Here is a 21,593-nt window from a genome sequence, read left to right as displayed (position 1 = left end):
ACCAAAATAATCAGCTGAATCCAGGAAGAGATCTGGAATACACATTTAATCAAGAAGCCAATTTGGCTGAAGCCAGTGTCTCCTCTTGCCCTCCCAGGCATGCATGTCTTCAGGTTGTTTATAGGAGCAAACAGCAGGGAGCCCACAGATACATTCACAACTGCCTCCAAGTTTTCACTTATACTCTCCAGTTCAAAGGGTTAATCTTGTTCCTTAGAATAAAGAATTTTGCAACAAGCCCTGATATTTACCACATCAAACACAATTGGAGCCGGCATTGTTTGAAGAACATTAGACAATAGACAAATTAAAGCGACAAGGGAAATTTACTTTTACTGGGCCAATGTTTGCAATCTAGTATTCTGCCCAATTTATATCCTAAAGAAAAAGGGACTGTTGAGAGTCACTGTCTGGCTTAATTTTGTGGGCTGCTATCCAAGCCATAGCAACCCTCTTCACCCCCACTTCTTCTTTTTAAGGTAGCATTATTGTGTGTGCATAGGTATATAGCTATCTCCACATGGTACACACAGAGACTTTAAAAGTAAGCTTTAAGCAGCTTTTTAAAAAAAAATCAAAAAGAAAACATTCGGTTTATTTAAAAAAGGGTTTATTGCAAAATAATATGCAAAATAAGCCTCAGCTTCACTTGTCTTATAACAATCACTTCAAAACAGGACATGTTGATCAGCTACCAAAGAGCACCAAATTGATAGCTGCTGAATTTATTGTGATTTTAGGTGGCAAAGGACACCAAAGCACACCATTTCGTCTAGAAATAGGGATTTAAAAGTTCCTTGGTTATCCACTGCAATGACTTTGTGAAAAGTATACTTAAAATGCATAGAAGGTAAAGCATAATATTGTCCACGAAGCCACCCTTGTGGTGGTTGGGGAAAGTAGGCGTATTCTAACTGGGGGGGGGGGTAATATGGCTTATTTTCAAGTGAGGTGGTAAAACTGGATCTTTGCCATACCACTTCAGACCCTGGGTAACAGCTCCTCTGACTGAACACTTCTCCATACAGAAACACAGCTTGCATACAGAAAACTAGTATTTTGAACGAAGTCTGCATGTGAACCTTTTTCTATGAGATAGTTTTCTGTATGAAATTAATGTTTTTGGTATGAAGAGATATTCTACCATGTGAGCCTCAGCACCACATGCAGTGTGAAGTGTTTAGCCCAGACATGTATTCCCCCCACTTCCAGCTCAGGGAGAACTAGGGACTCTAAATTCCTCACATCAAAAAGTGCATATGTTTCACATTCTAAATATATATATATATATATTTACATTCGATGCACATGCAGTATTACAAAGAAGCTGCTTCTTTACACTTTCCTGTGAATTCCATTAGATACATTCAAGAATAAACATAGTGTATGTTGTAAGGATTCAGACAACCCATATTTCTCCATCAAGTGTTACAGTATTTTGGTGGAATTTGCATGCAACTGGGTTGCCTGAAGGGGTGAGATACATACATTGTATATATGCAATAACTTGCACACGCAAAAACCTACCTTGTTGAAAACACAATGGCCATTAAGTCCCTATTGCTTTAGATCCCACATAACTTAATTCCGTCATGATCTCGTCACATGGTGGGTGTGAAAATCACTGTGCAACAGTTCACACGTTCAGATTTCCATACACACAAGCAGCTGTGCTACTGCAACCACATGAGAAAATATTAATGGGAACCAAGCTGCACACACGAGAACCATCAGGCATTTCCATAATAATGGCAAATGATTTTCCCTGACTTTGTAAACCGGACCTGGGAAAATTTGTTCTACAAATTTAGCTTTGACAATATTGAAATCTGCACTTCATACCTTTGCATTTGGTACTTCTAAAAAGGAAGGCTTTTCAACCAGAAACAGACAATAAAGTGACTACAAGTGCACTTACAGCTAACTATGAAGCTTTAGAAGTAAACTGGAAAACCTTGGAAGTATGCAATCTAAGCTTAAGGAGCATACAGGTAACTTGCATCTTACGCTTATTTAACTTACGCGATCACAGCTTTGTTTGGGGAGGGAGGGGGATAAATAAATAAATAAATAAATGGAGAGCAGCAGAAACCCACTTTCCATTTGTATATTCCCCTCACCCCACCTACGCAAAGCTGTGATCCCCAGCTTTCGGAAGGCAGCGTGAGGGCTCTCGGGCTTTAGCTCCCACTGGGCTTTGGGAAGTGGGGGAAGGGCTGCCAGAGCCCTTGCGCCACTTTCCTCCTTGGGGGGCCTGGTTCTGGGGGTTCCTAGTTTTATTTTTTTTGCGTATGTGCGTGGATTCCTGGAAGGTATGGGATATGTGGCTATCTTATTCCAACAGCCTGTCCCCCTTACAGACCAGAGAAAAGTTAAAACACTCAAAAATCGCAGTTTCCAGCCTGGACCACAGATCCTTATAATACAGTATTGGGAAGCCTTATAGGGCAGAATATTGCTCTAAATTGTGTGAGAGTAGGGAAATAGGTACCTGAAGCAGAAGTGGCGTGGAGTATATTATTGTGGGGGATGGGGAGCGGCACAAATACGTTAAATGAGTACCAGTTTTGTTCCAAATATTGGTCAAATTGAAGATGTGTCCAGAATAAAGGGGGGGAGAGACTTGGGTAAGCATGGTCCAAATATATAAAGCTTTTCTGGATACTCCAAGTAAAAAAAATACTGTATGCCTGAAATGTGATCATTTAACAGTTCGCTGGAAGGCTGTCATAGGTAGTAGTTAGACAGCTGCTGGTTTGCGTCCTTTGTTTCGCCTCCGAGTGTTATTGGAGGAAGAGCTATCTTGTCTGGAGCAGTAATGTTTGGTGACTACTTCTTTGCACTGTTCACATTTCACGGTGCAACACCAGATGAACTTGCAGTTGCAGTTGGTGACTGTTTCTGTCTGCCTAGCCTCCGTTTTCAACCCACACTCTGAACAGAGCCTTTTACAGCTCCGCTTCTCCCACTGGGACAGGTTTGTACCGCCTTGCAGGCATTCTCGTCCTTCGGTGCCGCGGAGGCCCAAGCTCATGTTTTTGACGCAGTAGTCAGAAGAGTCCTCCAAGTAGACAAGTTCACCGGATAGCAGGGTGCTGAAGGTCTCTAGTGTGATTCCACGACTGTCTGCACTGTTTGCCACTCTCATTCTCTTCTTGTCTGTCTCCAGCTTCTGGGCCTGGCGGTATTTGATCTTCAGGTAATTTCCTGTCTCTCGAAAATCTGAAAGCTGGAGCCAACAGGTTTGGATGCTGCAGCTCCCCGAGACCCCGTGACATTTGCAAACCTTCTTCATGGTTGCTTTTACAGCCTTGGGTGAGAGACAAGAGAACAATTGAAAACACCAAGTCTGGAATGAGCCTGAGAAATGTGCCCTCTGTGCCTGCCCCCCAGTTCCACACTGATGTAAATTGCAAGGGGCAGAGAGAGGATGTGGGCCATAACATTCAGTGAGACACAGAGAAGAGAAGCACCAGGCAAGGCAGCTGTAATAGTGGCCATCTTCATTTGCCCTTAGTAGGAGAAGCCAACAGATGCCCTTCGGATGTTGCTGGACTCTAGCTCCCATCATTCCTGGCAGTGGCTGATGTGGAGTCAAAAAGCATCTGGAGGACACCTTATTGCAAGCAAAAGAGGACCCAGTGCAGGTTTCCCCCCTGGGGGTACTCAAAGGTAAAGGGACCCCTGACCATTAGGTCCACTCGTGACCGACTCTGGGGTTGCAGCGTTCATCTCGCTTTATTGGCCAAGGGAGCCGGCGTACAGCTTCTGGGTAATGTGGCTAGCATGACTAAGCTGCTTCTTGCAAACCAGAGCAGCGCACGGAAACGCCGTTTACCTTCCCGCTGGAGCAGTACCTATTTATCTACTTGAGGGACTTCCGGGTCGGCGCCATCGCCGAATGGCGGGCTCCCTCCGAGCTCCGGAGGGAGCCTGCTCGGCAGGGGCTGGGTCCTACCGCACCGGCGATGCGGGGACCCTCAAAAACCACGGCCAGAGTGAGGCCGTGGACATGGAGACTCGGCTGGCACCGTTAGCGCCCTCCCGGCTCGTGAAGGAGCCTTTTTAAAGGCTACGGATCGGGCGCCGGGGAGAAGCGTGGTGCTTTGAGTTCTCTGCTATCCCTGCCGAGCGCAGCCGCATGCCATCCGGCGGAGAGCGCTGACTTCTTCTATTGAAAATTTGGACCTAAAAGAAGAACCCGTGAGTAATTGGATTATGGATTAAAAAAGAGGGATAAATTTTTAAAATCTGGAGCGAACGGGGGAGGTGGAAAAAAGGAAGTCAGCCTACCCCTTAATTGTAGAAGAGCCAAAACAAAGGACTTAACGACTAAGATCGAGCGTATCTCTATCTTCATGAATTAGCAACTTTGCGAGGGAAAATTATAAGACTGTGCTGGAGGAGAAAAGTGGAATTTGTATTAAAAAAACAACCCCCCCCCCGGAATCCCTGGAGTGATCCGCGAAACTACCTGGGGAAGAGCATCGGGAGTTTTGGCAGCTGTCAAAGGCTGTCAAAACGGAAGAATAAAGCAGGGACTTTGCTTTGAGGACTTTGCCGGTTACATTTGTTTTAAATTGTATACAAATTGTTTCAAATAAGGATTTACAAACTATTTGGACTAATGGATTTGATCTGGAAGGGAACTTAGTTACTGCGATCCACCTAGAGGAGCTGAGCGACATTGCATGTGTTTTTCTTAGGAAACCTGAACAGTTGTAACTTTTAATCTCTTGGGAACTGCAGAAATGGAACATTGTTTTGTCTACAGAGGGCTACAAACTACAGGAAACAATGGATTCTTTAGTTGGAAAACGAAAGGGACATGACATAATGTTTTGCTTCTGAATAACAAGCCTCTGCAGAAAATAAGAAGGTCATGGAAAAAGAACATTTTTGCGGGAAAACAGGGAAACAGAAGGAGGAGAGAGAATGACAAGAATATGGAAACATCATGAACTGGACAGAATTGGGAACATTTGGGACATCCAGATTTGACAAGCTTATGGAAATTAAATGGGAGTTTCTTACTCCTGGATATAAAAATCTGGATAGAAAAAATGGGCCCCTTTTTGAGACAGACTCCTTCCAAGATTGGACATTTGTAATTAAATATGACTGGCAAACTACTAGAGGGACATGGATTAAGCGGGTAGGAACTTCAGGAAGACATTAGGATGAAGGGATAGAAGGAACACAACAGAGAAAGGGGGGAGGGAAATTTGGAATCCAAAGGTTGTAAAATTATTTTTTTATCTTTATATCTTTTTTTCTTTTTTTATAAAATTTTGAAAGGGGGAACTCGTGGAAGGGAAAAAATCGATCTTAGGGGATGGGAATTTGGAAAAATTGGGTTATTGATGTTAAGTGAGTCATGGGATAAAAACTTGTTGAATTTAATTGCTTATTCGGAAGATTTGGAACGCAATTGGGGGCGGGAAGGGGAAGTCCTGGCTTTGGTTTTGGAAGAAAGTGTATGAATTGGATCTAATTTGTTTTTAATTTGGAAAATCTTAATAAAAATTATATTAAAAAAAAATATTTATCTACTTGCACTCTGACGTGCTTTTGAACTGCTAGGTTGGCAGGAGCAGGGACCAAGCAATGGAAGCTCACCCCGTGGCAGGGATTCGAACCACCAGCCTTCTGATCGGCAAGCCCTAGGCTCTGTGGTTTAACCCACAGCGCCACACGCAGCATCAAAACCTCTTTTTTGTTATTAAAAAGTGTGGCACTTACTTTAAGAACTTCATAGTGAGTACCAGTACCTATTTTTCTAGAAAAAAAGCACTGCTCACACTTTAAAAAGTTGTGTAGGAGAGGGAATTTAGGCAGGTATAAAGTGCATGATAAACAGCAACTGTCTTCCTTCCCATCAGGGCTTAATTTACCCAGAATGCCCCTAGACCCCAATATAGTAGTAATTCTGGGGAAATTAAGTTAATAGCACCTGCAGCCTGAGCAAAATGTGCTTCCATTTATAGCCCTGGGTTTAGCACCATGCCATTAAAAGCTTTTTAATATTTACTTCTTAATAAAGGAAGCTGGTGACCGGTGATAACCATGTTGGGCTCACCATGATGCCCTTGGTGATCGATATTTGGAATAATGCTATCATAAGCTTCCCTACATCTTAAAAGTTATCAACTCTCATTCAGTATTTATTTTCCAGAAGCTAAATTTCCTAATTATGTGGAGTTGTTTTAGATGGAAGCAGAATGCCATCCAATCCAATGCATGTTTCTCAAAAATCATTCCTCTGTGTTCAGTGGGGCTTGCTCTCCAGTAGGCATAGAATTGTAGCTTGAATTTTCAGTCCAGAAGATACTCAAGCCTGGCATGTTTCTATTAGGAATGTATAGGATGCTAGTCCTTTGCCTAAGAGGTTAATCTTCATTGCATCCAAAAATGTGCTTAACAGAACAAACTGTTTTAAGTCATGTTATATATAAACAGAGATTAAACCAGAAATTTGCTTCTTTCAAATTTCAGTTGCATCACACTAATCAAACAGAACTGATCACCCTTGTGTAAAAACATTCCCTTGTTTTGAAACAGAGTGAGGAGGAGTCATGATGAGACATGTTCAAGCCACTAGGTTGAACCACGGCCAGAGAGCCTAGAACAGAAAACTGATCCACCTAACAGAGAACAGGCAACAATTTTGCTCAGCTGATTACGGGTCTGGTAGCCATATGGATAGAAGCAAAGTGTATATTTTTGTTTTTTGTGTCTGAGAACACAAACCTAGGTGGGGTTGCTTGTCTCCTGAAGGAGCAGTTTCAGGGTGCTTCTGTATCCAGCTCTGTTGCTGGAGGCTCAGGTAGCCTCTGTGGCTACAAGTGCCTTTTACCAACTGCAGCTGGTTCGACATCTATGGCCATTCTTGGACCAGGAAAGCCTTGCCACAATAGTTCATGCATTGGTTACTTCAATGCACTCTACTGCATTACTGCAATGCACTCTATGTGGGGCTCCCCTCGTGTTTAATCTGGAATCTGCTGTTAGTGCAGAATGAGAGTACCCCTAAACATTTTTTTAGGAAAAAAACCCCACTGCTCTTGGTATACAAAACTCTTAACAACTTGGAACCAGTTTACCTATGAGATCACTTTACCATACCTATGCCATACCTCGACCGCTTCAGCCAAATTGGTACTACTACAGGCGCCACATAATACTCGTTACACATTTGTAAGAACTTGACTGCTCGGTGTGGCAGCACCTACAATGTGGAACTCCCTGCCTATTGAGACCTGTACTCTTTTCGGTGCTTGCTAAAAACATTCCTACTTAGACAAACCAATCGAGATGCTTAGAAAATGAGGTGATTTTAATCTGTTTTAGCATTTTAACTTTGGTATATTTTAAAGTAGAGTTGTACATTTTTCCTGATTTTACTCTCTCTAGTTTTTGTCAACTGCTCTAAGGGTGTGTGGTTTTTTTTACAATCAAGCGGTCTATAAATTTTATGAAATAAATAAATACATTTTTACTGCTATTTTCTTGTTTTGTTGCAACCGAATGCAAATGAATACAATTGTAAGCGTTTTTTTGTTTTGTTTTTAAAGTAACCCACTGAAGTGGTAGTTTCTCCATCCTGCTTAAAACAATTAGGTATGCCCCCATCTCTATTTCAGAAAATAAGAAGCAGGTAAAATTAATCAGGAATTCACCCTGAGGGCCTGATAAGGTGACTCTGCCCGCATTCAATGTTGAGCAACCCTTATTTCCAGTCAGTCCATGAAATCAGTGAGTGAGTCAGGTTATTCAGAAAAGGACAGCCTGAAGGGGCGACTCTCAGGTCACTCTTCTCTTTGGCCATTTACACATTCTAAAAGAAGTATTTTTCAAATGAAGACTACATATTTTCTCACTTACCAGTCTCCCTGCCTCATTATTGTGCAAATTCATTGAAGCTCTGGTATCATGCGCTGTCTCCAAAGCATCCACAAATTTTTTGGCGATTCTTTCACCAAATTCTACATTGTCACTGCAGCCTCCCCAAACCCATCCTTTTCCACCTGAGGGGGACAAAAATAACATAATTTGCAAACTGTTCTGGTATGAATCTTCCAGCAGAAATGGGTTTGAGCACATGGAGGTATCACAGAAAAAACAGGGAAAGGGGTAGTAGCCAGGTTTGGACCGGAATGAAAGTAGGGGCTAAGAAATATAATTTAATTATAATTTAGTTTGAATTGTATCTTTCATGCCAGTGGGAAGCCAGACTTAGCAACCAAAAACAGCTGGCACAAAGCGTGGAGATGGGAGATTCTGCCACCTAGAAGTGTGAAAAGCAAAGCAATACGTAATGAACTCATACCAGAATTATGCCCACCAAGATGAGGTCTCACCTGCATGTCCCTTTCTTGAGTTATCGCAGCCACAGTTTTCAAATTCTCCCATGCTGCAGTTCCTGGTAAGAGTGTACATTACGCCAGCTGAGCTAATGGCATGAACAAAAGACGTCTCCCTGGTAGCTGAAAGAAGGACCAGTCAGCATCAGGAGAAAAGAAAAGAAAAGAAAAGGTCAAAATTGTCCCCTATATTTCTTCTTCTACTCTTTCCTGGTCTCTAGATCCCTTTTATAAATCCACTATAACATGAGCATTGATATATAATACTTGGAACTAAGCATTAGGTCAGGTTTTATTTTTCTGCACTAAGCATGGTCTGTGTATCACTAGCATCAGAGCATTATGGAATATATACAATCATTTAACACAGAAACAAAAAAGTCTATGATCACAACTTTTATATCCCAGCTATTGGGCTGGTAAACTATCTTGCTTTAGAGTCATATCATACAAAGTTGGCATGCCTGTTTGGTGAAAGTACAGAGAAGGTACTGTTCTAAAAGCTCTTGGGAAATAAAGCTGCTGCTAATATTTATTTATTTTGCAGGTTTATATACCGCTTTATAGTTAAAAGCTACAGAAGCAGTGTGGAATATGATAAAATACCAAAGATACAGACTCAAACTAAAAACAATAAAACCATTCTTAAACAAAAATGTAGCCACCTAAATATGAAGATACAGTACTAGGCACTTCAGCTGGTGATTATTTTCAGAAAGCTGGAGCTGAAACACCATATACTCTATTTCTTATAAAAACTAAGGTTACCTCTGGAGCATTTGGTACTCACAGCAGATCACTTATTCTTGCATTGCTGTTGAAGCTTCAATCCTATACCTTCTTATCTTGGAGTACATCTCATTGAATTCAATGGGATGTACTTCTGAGTAGACTGGCACAGAATTGCACCCATCCATTTAATGTATTATTGAATTTATATTCCCCCCCCCAAAGAAGTCCAGGATGGCAAACGCATGGGCCTTAAAACAGTATTATAAAATGAAATAACAATAAATAATAAAATATCAGAAATTCTCTAAACAGCAGTTTTTGTTTTGTTTGTTTAGCTCTTCTTATTCTGGAAATGGATTCCTTCCATTTGCATTTTGTAAGATAGTTTGACATTTTTTTTCAAACAAGATAAATAGGAAGAGAGATTGTAGCTTTAAAATAAATAGATATGTTCTTGGGTAAATCCAATGTTATTTTTTGAGGGGGAGAGGTCTCTCGGGGAAAAAGTACCCCCTGATCTGGAAGCACTTTCCCTGTTCTTCAGTGGTGATGGAAATGAGAGCCAGGTTGGTGGACTGTGAGGCAAGAGCTGAAGAAACTTTGCTTCCAATTTCCACTCAGCCACGAATCTCACTAGGTGACCTTTGGTAAGTTGCTCACTTTCAGCCTTACCTACCTCACAAGGTTGTTGTTGTTGTGAAAGGTAAAAGGAGTGCAAAAGAACTTTGTGCCCCAGCCTTAGCTCCTTAGAAGAAGGGTGGGACGAGATGCAATAAATGATAACTTATTCATTAAAAACCCCCAACTCTGAATGTGTTCCAAAAGCATTTTCGTTTGTTCATTTCTTCACACATTCCAGGATCAAAGCCTGACATTGCCAAGAAGCCCACATTTCCTCATTAGAAGTTGCCCACCACAGAACCCAGACAGACCTGTCTGTAGGAAAGGACATGCAGAAATCCACTTACCACTTCTCAGCTTATTGTGAGTGGAGAGTTGCAGGGTGCTCTCAGGACAATTCCAACGCTCCCAGGCAAACTGGTACTTACATTCTTCAATTCCACGTAGGGCACCAGCAGCCACACTGGACGAATATGTCAAATATGCCTTTAACAGATCAAAAAAGGGGTGACGTGAGGTGTTTATTTTTTCTCTCTCAACCGCCCCCCCAAACATCCTTGAAACAGCCAGTTTCTATCCAGTTCCCCTCCATTCTGCACCAGGAATTGTAGCTTTGTATCAGCAGATGTGGGTACTTCATTCAAGCAGACTAGGTTGAAAGCTATTTAAACTCACAATACTGAAAAGGGGTGGGTGAAAATTACCTGGGTTCCTGACATCAAAAAGTTGTTCACGGACCTGAAGGAGGGAAAGAGAGAAAAACAACAATAAAACACCTCATTGAACAGAATTTTAAGGCCATCCTTTTTGAAGTGGGTGGCAACCACCGAGTAGCAGTGAGGCTTGAACTCCTACCATGCTGATATCCTGAAGATCTCTCCGTAAATTCCAATAACAGTAAGGATGGCAAAGGTGCCCCTCTTCATGGTGACTCTGTATTCCACTAGCAGATCCAAAAGCTTTCCCCCCCAGACAACATAGGCTTTTTCTAGATAGGAGCGGGGAGGAGGACACACAGCTAAGATCCTTTTTTTTCTATGCCAAATGAGAGATAATCCAGAATAAAGAAAGTTACAGCAACCAAAATCCTAAGTTATTTATAAGCTGAGCTCCTGAAGGGCGTCTATTTGCTGCCCAATGATAAAAGAGCTTCTGATCCAATGGTTGAAAAGATAGCAAAGGAACCGCCTGATGGTGCACTTCAAAAGGCCGGGAGGCAGTTGCCATCTGAATCTCTGTAGTGATTCTGAAGAAGGGCAAACTTGCCTAACAATAGAGAACTTTTAATTCAATTAAGGGGGCTTTTGACTTTAGCTGAAGTGCACTTGCTTTCTCTTTTAAAACAAACAAACACCTCCCCTTCCTTAGCCAAGGTCTCTCACCACCATCTCTTCTGCCATTCCCCCAAAATCAGGATCTATTATATTATTTTTATTTTTTCTCTCTCTGGGGGAAAAATGGCTACAATGCTTGATGACTCCAATGAAGTCCCAATAGCCATTGCAGGAGCCATCCCACAGTTAATGTGCTGTGGATTTGGCCATAGACTTGAGGTTTCAGCTAGAATTTAAAAAAAAAAAAACCCAAAACAAGCAGCAGCAGATTCTAAGGTTTAGAACATTCAAAAGTATCAGTACCAGCTTTGGCCAGGCACTTTGGCAACCCTGCTTTTACCCAATTAGTTTCTCCTCAGCATGCAGTAGCTTAATACAAAAGGTTCCTTCCAGAAAATAAAAGCTGGTGATTGTACTTTTTTGCACAAAAGCCCATCCGTTCTTTATAACTTGACTTTGGACAAGCAGAATAGAGACCCTGGCAATTTCAGGGAATCTTCCCTTGCATACAAACATCTAAAGCAGAAGTGACTAGGAATTGTCAATGGACTTTTCTCTAGCATATGCAAAATGAAAGTATTTATTAAGCTCATCATGCAATAGATTAGTTTTCCAGCTGCCACAGAACACTGCCTTCTGGGCCTATGGAAAGCTGTGAGTGGGAGCATCATTTGGCATTGGGGGGAAAATTCATTTTAGAGTGGAAGCCTATGCATGTTTGCTCAGAAGCAAGTGTTCCTTTGTTCAGTGGATCTAACTCCTGAAAGACTATTTAGTGAAAAGCTTAGCGACAATCTGCTTTTCTGAGTATTTTGCAGGATAAATCCCGTTTTTTGGCTCCCTATGCCGGTATAACTATGATAAAGTTCACCTCTGTTCTTAAGTTTCCATCAGACATGATTTGTATGAGACGCAATGCCCATCCTATAGTTAGGGCAATATTCATTTGATTTCGAAAAACAATTAATATTTCACTCACCTGTTTATTTTCTTAATCACTCTGTGAGGCAGATGACTTTAATTCCCACTTTATGGATGAAAAAATGATACAGGTAATTATTTTTCCAAGATCACTAACTGAGCTAATGACAGCTGGGATATGAACCCAGGACTAGTACCACTTGGCTGAACCCCTAAAACAATTTACTCTGGAATAACATAACCAAACTCCATTAAATAACTCCAGAAAAAGTGGTTCAAGTATCTGCAATTAAACTTGTTCTCAAGGAATCTCTCTGCAAAAAAAAAAAGTACAACTTTTGTGAAACAGAAGACACCACTTCTCATAATATGAAACCAGCCATGAAGTTCACTGGGTGACCTTGGACCAGTCAGTATCTCTCAGTTTAACCTACCTCACAGGATTGTTGTGAGGTAAAATGGGAAGGAGGGGAACTATGTATACCACCTTGACCTTCTTGGAGGAAAGGTGGGATATAAATATGAAAACATACATATACACATACACAGAGTGTAAAATTCCTTGCCTATGAAACAAGGCATCACTGAAACATTTCACCAGATGTTTTGGTAGCCAGTTCCATATTGCAGCATAAGCCACATGGCCAGGGCAGGCCCAGGGCTCCTTCCCTCTGAAAGACAATTTCCCCTTGACTCCAAGTTTATTAGCAAGCAATAGAAGGAACTTATCATCACCCAAGATCATGTGAAAGGGAAACCTGGAGCCAGTCTGGCAAAGCTGCAAACAAACATTTGCAACCAGAGGATTAAAACAGTGGGCTAGTGAGAATGTAATGAATGCAAAATACCTCTTAATGAGCCCAGAGCTTTCACAGAGTGAATGTATTCCTGCAGGGAAGACAAAACTCTGGCTGGAGTCACTCTCTTAATCATTAACATCCTGGGAAGATAGCTCTCCGTCCAGAGAGCCCGGGAAAGGGCCTGTTTATAATAAAGAGCTTGATGGGAACATGGCTGGCGAACCTGAAGAGGGTTTTCGCATAAAAGTCATTATTTAGCACCTCCCCCCCCAAAAAAAATCGTTTTAAAAGTCTGAAATCCTTATCTATCTAATCTTTATGCTCTGTTTGTGTTCGTCCATTGCATTTTGCCAAAAACAATTACCTAATCACTAAGTACTTGAATAGTAAATTGTGTCAGAAATTCATAGCTGCAGGCGCATTCTGATAATATATCTTTATGAAGACTTAAGACTTCTAAATTAGGTGTCTAGGAAGTTTCTGTAGATAAATCCAGACCCATTGGATCATCTATCTTAGTACTCAGTCACAGTCTACATCAAGGGTTGAGAACTTATGACCCTCAATATGTTGCTGGACTCCATTTCCCATCAGGCACATCCACCAAGGCCATTGTGGTACCCAGCATCAGAAGGGCCACATGTTCAACTGAATATTCCTGCATTGCAGGGGGTTGGACTAGATGATCCTCAGGGTCCCTTCCAACTCTACAATTCTATGATTCTCCAGTGCTGTGTAAGAATCTGAACCCAGGAATTCAAGAAAGCTCAGCATGTTCGGGTCTCATCAGTACCTGGATGGTTGACCACCAGGAAACACAATGTATGCTGCCTAGATTTCCATTGCTGAAGAAAGGCGATATATAAACAGTAATAAACTGAGAAGACTAGCAATAATGCCAACATTCTTCATAGCCTGAAGCAAGGTAAGTTTTGCAGAGTGTCAGATTTCATTGGAAACCCATCAGTCCTGGTTGCATTTCATAGACTGTTCAACATCAGTCAGACACTTTCAGTGGAATGTAGCTGACTCCTCTGATAAAAATGTTAACTGTTTTTGGTAAATTAATCTAGTTGCAATCTGGGCTTTTCACAGCCCTGCAGTGATGAAGTGATTAGCAGCAATGGGAAGCCCTTGGAGGGAAAGGATAGTTTGTTTTTGGTAGTGAAGAGGGAGCCCACCTCTCATTCTCACAATGTTGTTGGGCAATGCAATGAGTTGCTTTTCCTACCATGGAGGGAAATATGTAGTGGAGGCTTCAACTGCTGAATTTCTTCCTGTGGTGCAGCACTGAAAAAGCAGAAGTTCTCTGCCAGGGAAAAGGTGGCAAGAGGATTATGAAATTGTCTTCTTAACAGGGCAAACCTAACCCTATATCTACTGAAGATCTACTGAAAAGCAGCCTACTGACTACGACACGGGTAGAGAACCTGAGGCCCTCCTGATGTAGCTGAACTACAGCTCCCATAATCCCATAATCCCTGACCATTGGCCATGCTGGATAGGGTTGATTGAAAGTGGAGTCCAACAACATCTGGAGGACCACAGGTTCCTCATCCTTTGACTAGGATGATAATGATATTGTTCTAAATCAAATGAAACCTCCACATTTGGCGGGCCACATGTTCCTCACTCCCGCTTTAGAGTCCCCAACAATACAATAAAAATCAATAAAAGTCAATAAAAAGTGGTGAAAGTATAACAGCAGTCAGGAGTTGGGACATAATAAGTTTTACAGGGTAGTCCCCTGTACTGTATTGCCTAAATGCAAAAATATAAGAGAGATCTTTCTCCTTACCTGCACCTTGAATTTGAGGTTACAGTATAAGGAATTGTTATATGCAGCTATACTGTTTAGTTGTGTTCATGTTGTACTGTATATGCTATTTTGGAATATTAATTGTTTCCTATAATCAAACGATTTTAAAAACTATATAAAAAAATAAAAAATGATGAAACTACATGCAGCCATGAGAAACCTCATTCTATCAAGGTTTACTCATAAAATCAAAATAATTCCAATAGGAGCTACTCTCAGATAAGTGTGTCCAAGGTGGCAGTCTCACTGTGTCAGGGATATACGGTTGGGATAGTTGGCAGAAACTGAATAGAATGATAGTTACAACTATTCCGCTATGGCGCAAATGTGTGAAAAGTGGAGAGGAACATTTGAAAATTATATATAGAGAGAGGGAACGCCTCCAAAAAATCCAACTTTTGCTCCCTTGCCCAGGCGTCAGATCGTACATTGCAAAGCTCCGCAATAACAACAACACCTGGGTAATTAGAAAGACTCTCCCCTTCCGTGAAGACATATAACAAGGCCTTTTTTATTGTGTTCATCTGCATTGCTCTCCATGGGAGGCCAGAATACATCCCCTATGTGTGATGCCATATACTTTATTTGTACTGTATACAGAAACTCACAACCGGGTGGGGGAGGTTTCTTAGATGACTCATTTCCCTGCACTGTTTTGTTTTCAACTTAACCACTTGTAGTCACATATAATTGGAGATGGCTATCTGAAGACATTCAAGAGCAATGTGCTATCTTCCCATTTAAAGGCACTAAATATGTGTTCCCATATCCACTTACCTGAGAGGAGTCCCTGCTGAACTCAGTGGGGCTTCCTTCTTGGTAGATATTATCGAATTGCACTGTAATCAACCCTACATTCAGTACTATCATTTTAACATTATCTATTTTTGTGTGTGTGTATGTATATATATATATATATATATATATATATATATATATATATATATGTTTTTGTGTATATATATGTGTGTGTGTGTGTGTGTGTGTATATATGTGTTCACAAAATATAATGGTGAGGTGTAATTAATTTTATTAATGATGTGTAATTATATGGACCCTGAAGACCACCAGCTTGAAACACATGTTGGAAACCTAATTTTACATAAATAGTGAGCATTATACCTGCTCTCCTCCCCGCCCCCCTTCCTGTAGACTTTTGCCACAGTGAACATTTCCTTCTCAATTAGTATGATGCTTCTTTGGACTGAGAGACTCCCGCTGGATGTTTATAGGTGAAATTGCTTTGTTGAATAGGGCATTTAAACACAACTTGTTAGTTGACAATCTCATGAATGGAATCCCTCCACACCCAAGCCTCAGAGGATGCAAGACAGGGGCAAGGTGGTCCTCCAGATATTCTTAGATTCTATCACACTTGCCAGCATGACGAATTACTGGGGATGATAGGAACTGTAGTTCAATATTGAAGGAGGGCCACAGGCCCTCCACCCCGATCTAGAAGTAAGGTATGCAAAAATATGTGGCATGAAATATTTCACCCATCTCCTATCAGAATATATATCTAGTTCAAAACATTATGTCAAAACAAGAGTTCAAAACAATCATTGGAACTTTCAAATATCTTTCCAAAGGCTGGACTTCTGATCTGAGAAATTTGCATCCACTCTCAATGTATTTTCCTGTGATTAATTTATTGGCACCAGGACATCCAGATTCCAGGTGTTTACAGATGCTGTGGATTTAGAATGACTGCTGACTCCTATGTTACTGCTCTCTTGCAGTCCAAATAGCAGACCTGGTACTAGTAGGGTTGTTGCAGATGGCACAAACAGCAACTGCAGCTCAAGGCTATAATACTGGTTGAGGTACTTGAGATATCTTTATCTCTCCTATCCCAGTTTATAATACTACAGTGTTAAATCAATTGGAAGGGAAGTTACTTCTTAGATGCAGAGTTTGGGAGAGCTGGCAAGGCTAATAGGGCAGGTAGAAGTTTTACTGTCTCCGTTCTAACAAGTATCCTTCAAATCTCCCATACATCATATGGAAAAAATTGAAACTGAATGTGTCTTTCTCCACAATTATACCTGCTGTACAATGAAATGCCTTTAGTTCTGTGACCATGAGTAACACATGACTTATCTTTGTTTGTCCCAGCAGTCTTAGGTCCCCAAAGAAGCTTTCTATAGAAATGTTATCAGCAGGAATTTGCAGCTTTGGGCTGAACCTTTGGGGATGGACTGAAGCTTTATGATAAGACGTATCTAGTGTGCAAATTGAATTATGTTAAACATTCATCATAGTAGGGCGTCTGATAGGTGGCAGTCTATAGCCTAGGGTCAGATAGCCATCAACGTAGGTAATGTTAGCAGGACACTACTAACATTAAACCCAAGAATGTTATTGTTTTAGACAATGTGAAGGACACCCCCTTCATTACAAAAAAATAAAAAAAAATCTGACCAACTGACTGGCAGATATCCCCTTTATGCTTTTCCAAAATAGACATCCTCTCTTTTCTCGAGAAGGTTGCAATAAGCAGATAAGTGGCCTAACTGATAAAATCTGGGCACATTCCTCTGCAATGCTGCTACCCCAGTCACTTCTGTGTGAAATTCCTTGTAAAAATCATATGCACCATATTTACCAAATTCCTTCAGCTGCCGTGATGGCTAACCAGAAGCCCAGCTGCTGATCAGCCCCATCACTCACTTCTTTTTTTTAAGATCCCCCTAAACCCCACCAATTTTGTTAGTGACAGACGCAAAAAAGTAGGCACAGTCCAACACCCTGATGATGTAAATTGCCCCCCTCCTCCCTCATCAATCAATCTGATGAGTGAGGAGAAGGCGATTTGTATTACAATTACCATAGTGGAGATGGACTCAGCCTAGAGATTTAAACCTCTCCGTGGAGTTCAGCAAGGGAACAAATTGCCCCTCCCATGTCATCAGATGGATTATTTGATAAGTAGGGAAGGGGCAATAATGATCTGCACAGGTCATCTGAGGAAGAGTGGTTGTGTGCCTAAGACTGAAATTTATATTCTCCTAACTTGAGAACAGCCTTATTTTATAGATGATTTTCAGGAAAGGGTGCAGAAGGGTGTTGATAACCACAGTGGCATAGCGTGGGTTGTCAGCACCCGGGGCAAGGCAAGTAATTTGGGCCCCCTAACCCTAACCCCCAGATGTTGCGCCCGGTGCAGCTGGCCCCCCGTGCACCCCCCACGCTACACCACTGGATAACCATCCTAGTGGTGAGGTAATAAAACTACTAGAGCATTTGCAAAAATCTTAAGCAGGTATGGTTTCAAATTGGATGGGGAACCATATGTTGAGCTTCCTGCATTGGAGCAGGTTGGACCATGGGCATAGGCAGGATTTTTGTTAGGGGGGGAGGACTTCTGGGGGGCAGAACTGATGTGATTGGTCAGTTAGTTAAGTATTTCTATTGTTTTACTTGATCCGGGGAGGGGCAGCTGCCCCCCTGCCCCCCTGACTACGCCCACGGGTTGGAACAGATGACCCTCAGGATCCTTCCAACGCTACAATTCTATGATTCTAATATTATCTCCTTGAAATTAATCAATAAGGTTTATAGTTTAATTTTTTTAAAAAAGCTTGACCTTTAAAAAGTATTCCCCTCCCCAAAGGAGAAATTCAAAAATGAAGTGTGACATTACTCTTACTTCCTGCCATCAACTTACCTTCATCTTTTATAATATGCAGAAAGCCCTGGTTAGAGAACCAAATGAAAAAAGCCGTCCCAGTTATTTTGCATGCCTTCATGACATGACTCTGCTTGACCATCACTACATCTTGGAAGTGGAAGTAACCTATGAATCAGTATAATAACAGGTAGAATCCATTACGTACTCCCATTTCTTGTAGCAGAGCAGAGGTGGAACACATTTTCCTTGCCTCCACATGATTGCATCCTGAATTTGCATCCCACCCCCGCTGCCCCTGCCTAGATGTGTGGAGGTCCTTCCATAGTCTAGTCAAGAGCTACCTGTTCTTCCAAGCTTTTGGAAGAATTCTCTGGCCTCTCTTTTGATTAACCCTGTTTTGCACTGCTTATACTCATGATCTGATTTTAAACTGCTCTTGGTTTCAATTCATATTTTTCTTATTACTGGAAACTGCTTTTGGGGACTCCTAGTGAAAAGCAGTCTAAAAGTCTTATACTTAAACTAAAATAAACAAATGTTTGAACCCACCCTCTTGGCACTGGAGTAAAACTAAACACGAAGCAGCACGATCCTGTGATTGTCCGTTCCGAAGCAAGTCCCCTCGTGTTTCATAACTCCTGTGTAAAAGTGCTCGGGACTGCAGCAGTATAAGAACACACATATTCTAGAGTGGTTTTCCACTTTCACAGAGCACCACACTTAATTTTTGTGCATAGAAGCCTTGTTTGTGACAGTTTATGGGGTGGGGGGAGGGATGCTACTGTTGCTATGAGCTTGTGTGAGTATTGGAAGTTGGGTGGGCTTTTCAGCATGGCAGTAGCTTCATATTTAATAATGCTTGCTTTAAAAAGTGAACGTAATGACAATGGCATGCTCAATACTTCGCCAAAAATGTACAGTGGTACCTTGGGTTACATACGCTTCAGGTTACAGACTCCGCTAACCCAGAAGTAGTGCTTCAGGTTAAGAACTTAGCTTCAGGATGAGAACAGAAATCGTGCTCTGTCGGTGCGGCGGCAGCAGGAGGCCCCATTAGCTAAAGTGGTCTTCAGGTTAAGAACAGTTTCAGGTTAAATACGGACCTCCGGAACGAATTAAGTACTTAACCCGAGGTACCACTGTACTGCCTAAATCCAGTCCTAGGACTCAGCTATACAGCTGCAAATAAGTGTGTTTTAAGTGCAATATACAATGTGACACTAGATAGTGATTGTGAGCCTTATGGAAAACTCAATTCATTTTTTTAAATGCTGTTTAAAAAAAATTCAGTTTTTATATGTGTGTAGATTCCACCCTAGATGAAGTGTATCTTTGGAACATAGGGAGCTAAGTTAGTTAGACCACTTATTTATCTAGCTCAGTAGTGTCTATACAACTGGGCATTTATTTACTAAATTTCCATAAAGCCCTTCATCTAAGGATCACAGAGCGGTTTACAACATAAACACACACACACAAAAATCAGGTAGCAGCCTGATCCAAGGTGGCTTGAAATAGCAGCACTGCCACTATGCAAATATATGATAAAAGGTTCAACTTTAAAAACTCTGCAAACTCATGTTTAGGTTAAAAGTTGGTACTGTATCTGAAAAAGTTAAAGATACCCGGTCTACACTGCCTGGCAGTGGCTTCCCAAAGTTTTAAACTTGGATCTTTCCCAGCCATGCTTCTAGATGCCAGAGATTAATCCTGGGGCATTCTGCAAGCAAAGCAGTTGCTCTTGAGCTATGTGCAGATGAATCATTGCTGTTGCGTTTTAAACAGAATGTGTAGGAACCCTGGAATTCCACATCTACATGGCACAAGTTAGGCCAAGGAATGTATGTGGCTTATTTTAACTGTTTTACAGATAATAATATTTGCTTTTTAAGTGGCTTGTGCTTTCTAGATTCTATGCATGCATGCATGCGCTCTCTCTCTCTCTCTCTCTCTCTCTCTCTCTCTCTCTCGCGCGCTCTCTCTCTCTCCTTAGTAAAGAAAGCTCACAATCTGCCAGCCAGAAGTTCTTGGCCACCAGGCCTTATTCTCCACCCCGTAGAAGAATCCAATCTCCACTCCAGGTTTGGAAACAGTATATATTTTCTCTTCCATTCCTAAAACGTGGCTTGGAAAACACCTTGGACGATTATGATGATGGCTAACTACCCTCTTGTGGAGCAATTTAGTACTGCAAGCTCTACCCCTCCCTCTTGTGGCTAAAGCTGTTAAAATGTTGGCACTGAATTCTGTAAGTTTTAATGATGTGTCCTGTGAAGAAATACAGCACGTCCTTTTGTCTGTTCTCAATCTCTCACCGTTCAGTTTCATTGAATGGCCTTTGATTCTAGGGTTTCTAAGTAGAGGTTTGTCAAAAAAAGGTACCAGAAAATAAGTTTTTCATGTATCATGTAACAAAGAATAATAAAATATGAATTAAGCTTCTATTATTATTTATCGGAAGGCAAAGCCATCTGGTTCATATTTAAGTAGGAATCTGACCATGTGGGACATACCAAAGTTTCACTTTGGTAAAAAAAAGAAAAGGCAATGGATATCATAATACAGTGACTATACTTCCTGATAAATGATTATATAAACAAACTTTAATTCATTTTATCTTTTATGATCCATTCCCACAAGAGATATTTCCCTGCAAATGTGATATTTAACTGTGGCCCAATAGTTAAATCTTATTTCTGAGAGCATTCACAGATAGGCTTTTCTGGATTTGGAACTCTTTTGTGCCAGCGTATTTCAATACTTAATAAGGATAACACATAAAAGTGGTTTATTGTGAGGTTCTACAGAGGATACTATATGAAAATAATATTTTCTATTGACAGACAGCGAAAGTGTACATCTTTGACAAATTGTCATATGTACATTGGACACAGGATTGCAGTCCCTTTGGGGAATTATAAAAATCAGATTTGATTGATTTCAGAGCATTTGCTTGAAAAAATCTCTGCTGCACCAATAAAGGGGGGAAAAGTGCTTTGAAAATGGAGAAGAAAAGCTGAGCCAAGTCAATGAATAGCAAAGTTAAAAAACTTAGAACTTAAAACCCCACAGCAGGATATATTGGCCATATCTTCTGGTCCAACTTCAGGGTGTGTTTTTGCTTTTCTTTTCTTGTTCAATGGCTGCCAAGAAAACAAGAGAAATCTCGTTTGCCAACATTGGACACTTGTAAAGCACCTTGTGTATTTTTTTAAGCACTTATCAAAGAATAACCTCTTATTTATCACCAATTTGTCAAAACAAATGTAATTAAAGCTCTTTCTGTCCGCAGACTGCTGTCATTAATAACTGTACAATCTCTACTGAATCAAATATTACTGGATGGGGGGTGGCTGGGAATCTCGGTGC

The 21,593-nt window shown here is 41.1% G+C and overlaps 1 protein-coding gene across 2 annotated transcripts; it reads right to left on the bottom strand.

The window, feature by feature from the left end:
- Window positions 1-607: 607 nt before the first annotated feature.
- On the bottom strand, window positions 608-18,278 carry WNT8A (Wnt family member 8A). 2 transcript variants are annotated; one of them, XM_081894322.1, is made up of 6 exons: window positions 18,261-18,278; window positions 10,421-10,454; window positions 10,064-10,202; window positions 8,361-8,486; window positions 7,885-8,027; window positions 608-3,310 (listed from the first exon to the last, which is right to left on the bottom strand). In XM_081894322.1, exons 2-6 carry the CDS (start codon window positions 10,433-10,435, stop codon window positions 2,741-2,743), a joined length of 993 nt encoding a protein of 330 aa, XP_081750448.1. In that variant the 5' UTR covers window positions 10,436-10,454; window positions 18,261-18,278; the 3' UTR covers window positions 608-2,740. The 2 variants fall into 2 exon arrangements, with proteins under 2 accessions (XP_081750448.1, XP_081750447.1); XM_081894321.1 differs by lacking the exon at window positions 18,261-18,278 and adding an exon at window positions 10,572-11,208.
- Window positions 18,279-21,593: the final 3,315 nt, after the last annotated feature.

The sequence above is a fragment of the Podarcis melisellensis genome (assembly GCF_964234715.1).
Source record: "Podarcis melisellensis genome assembly, chromosome: 2".
Taxonomy (NCBI): Eukaryota; Metazoa; Chordata; class Lepidosauria; order Squamata; family Lacertidae; genus Podarcis; species Podarcis melisellensis.
Note: the sequence above shows the minus strand (reverse complement) of the source record. Positions and strands in the feature narration are given on the sequence as shown.

Coding starts and splice junctions, on each gene's coding strand:
- WNT8A (XM_081894321.1), bottom strand. CDS start 10,642: ATGAAGAGGGGCACCTTTGCCATCCTTACTGTTATTGGAATTTACGGA. Junction 10,455..10,571: donor ATCTTCAGGATATCAGCATG/GTAGGAGTTCAA, acceptor TCCCTCCTTCAG/GTCCGTGAACAACTTTTTGA. Junction 8,487..10,063: donor TCACAATAAGCTGAGAAGTG/GTAAGTGGATTT, acceptor TCCTTCTTTCAG/CTACCAGGGAGACGTCTTTT.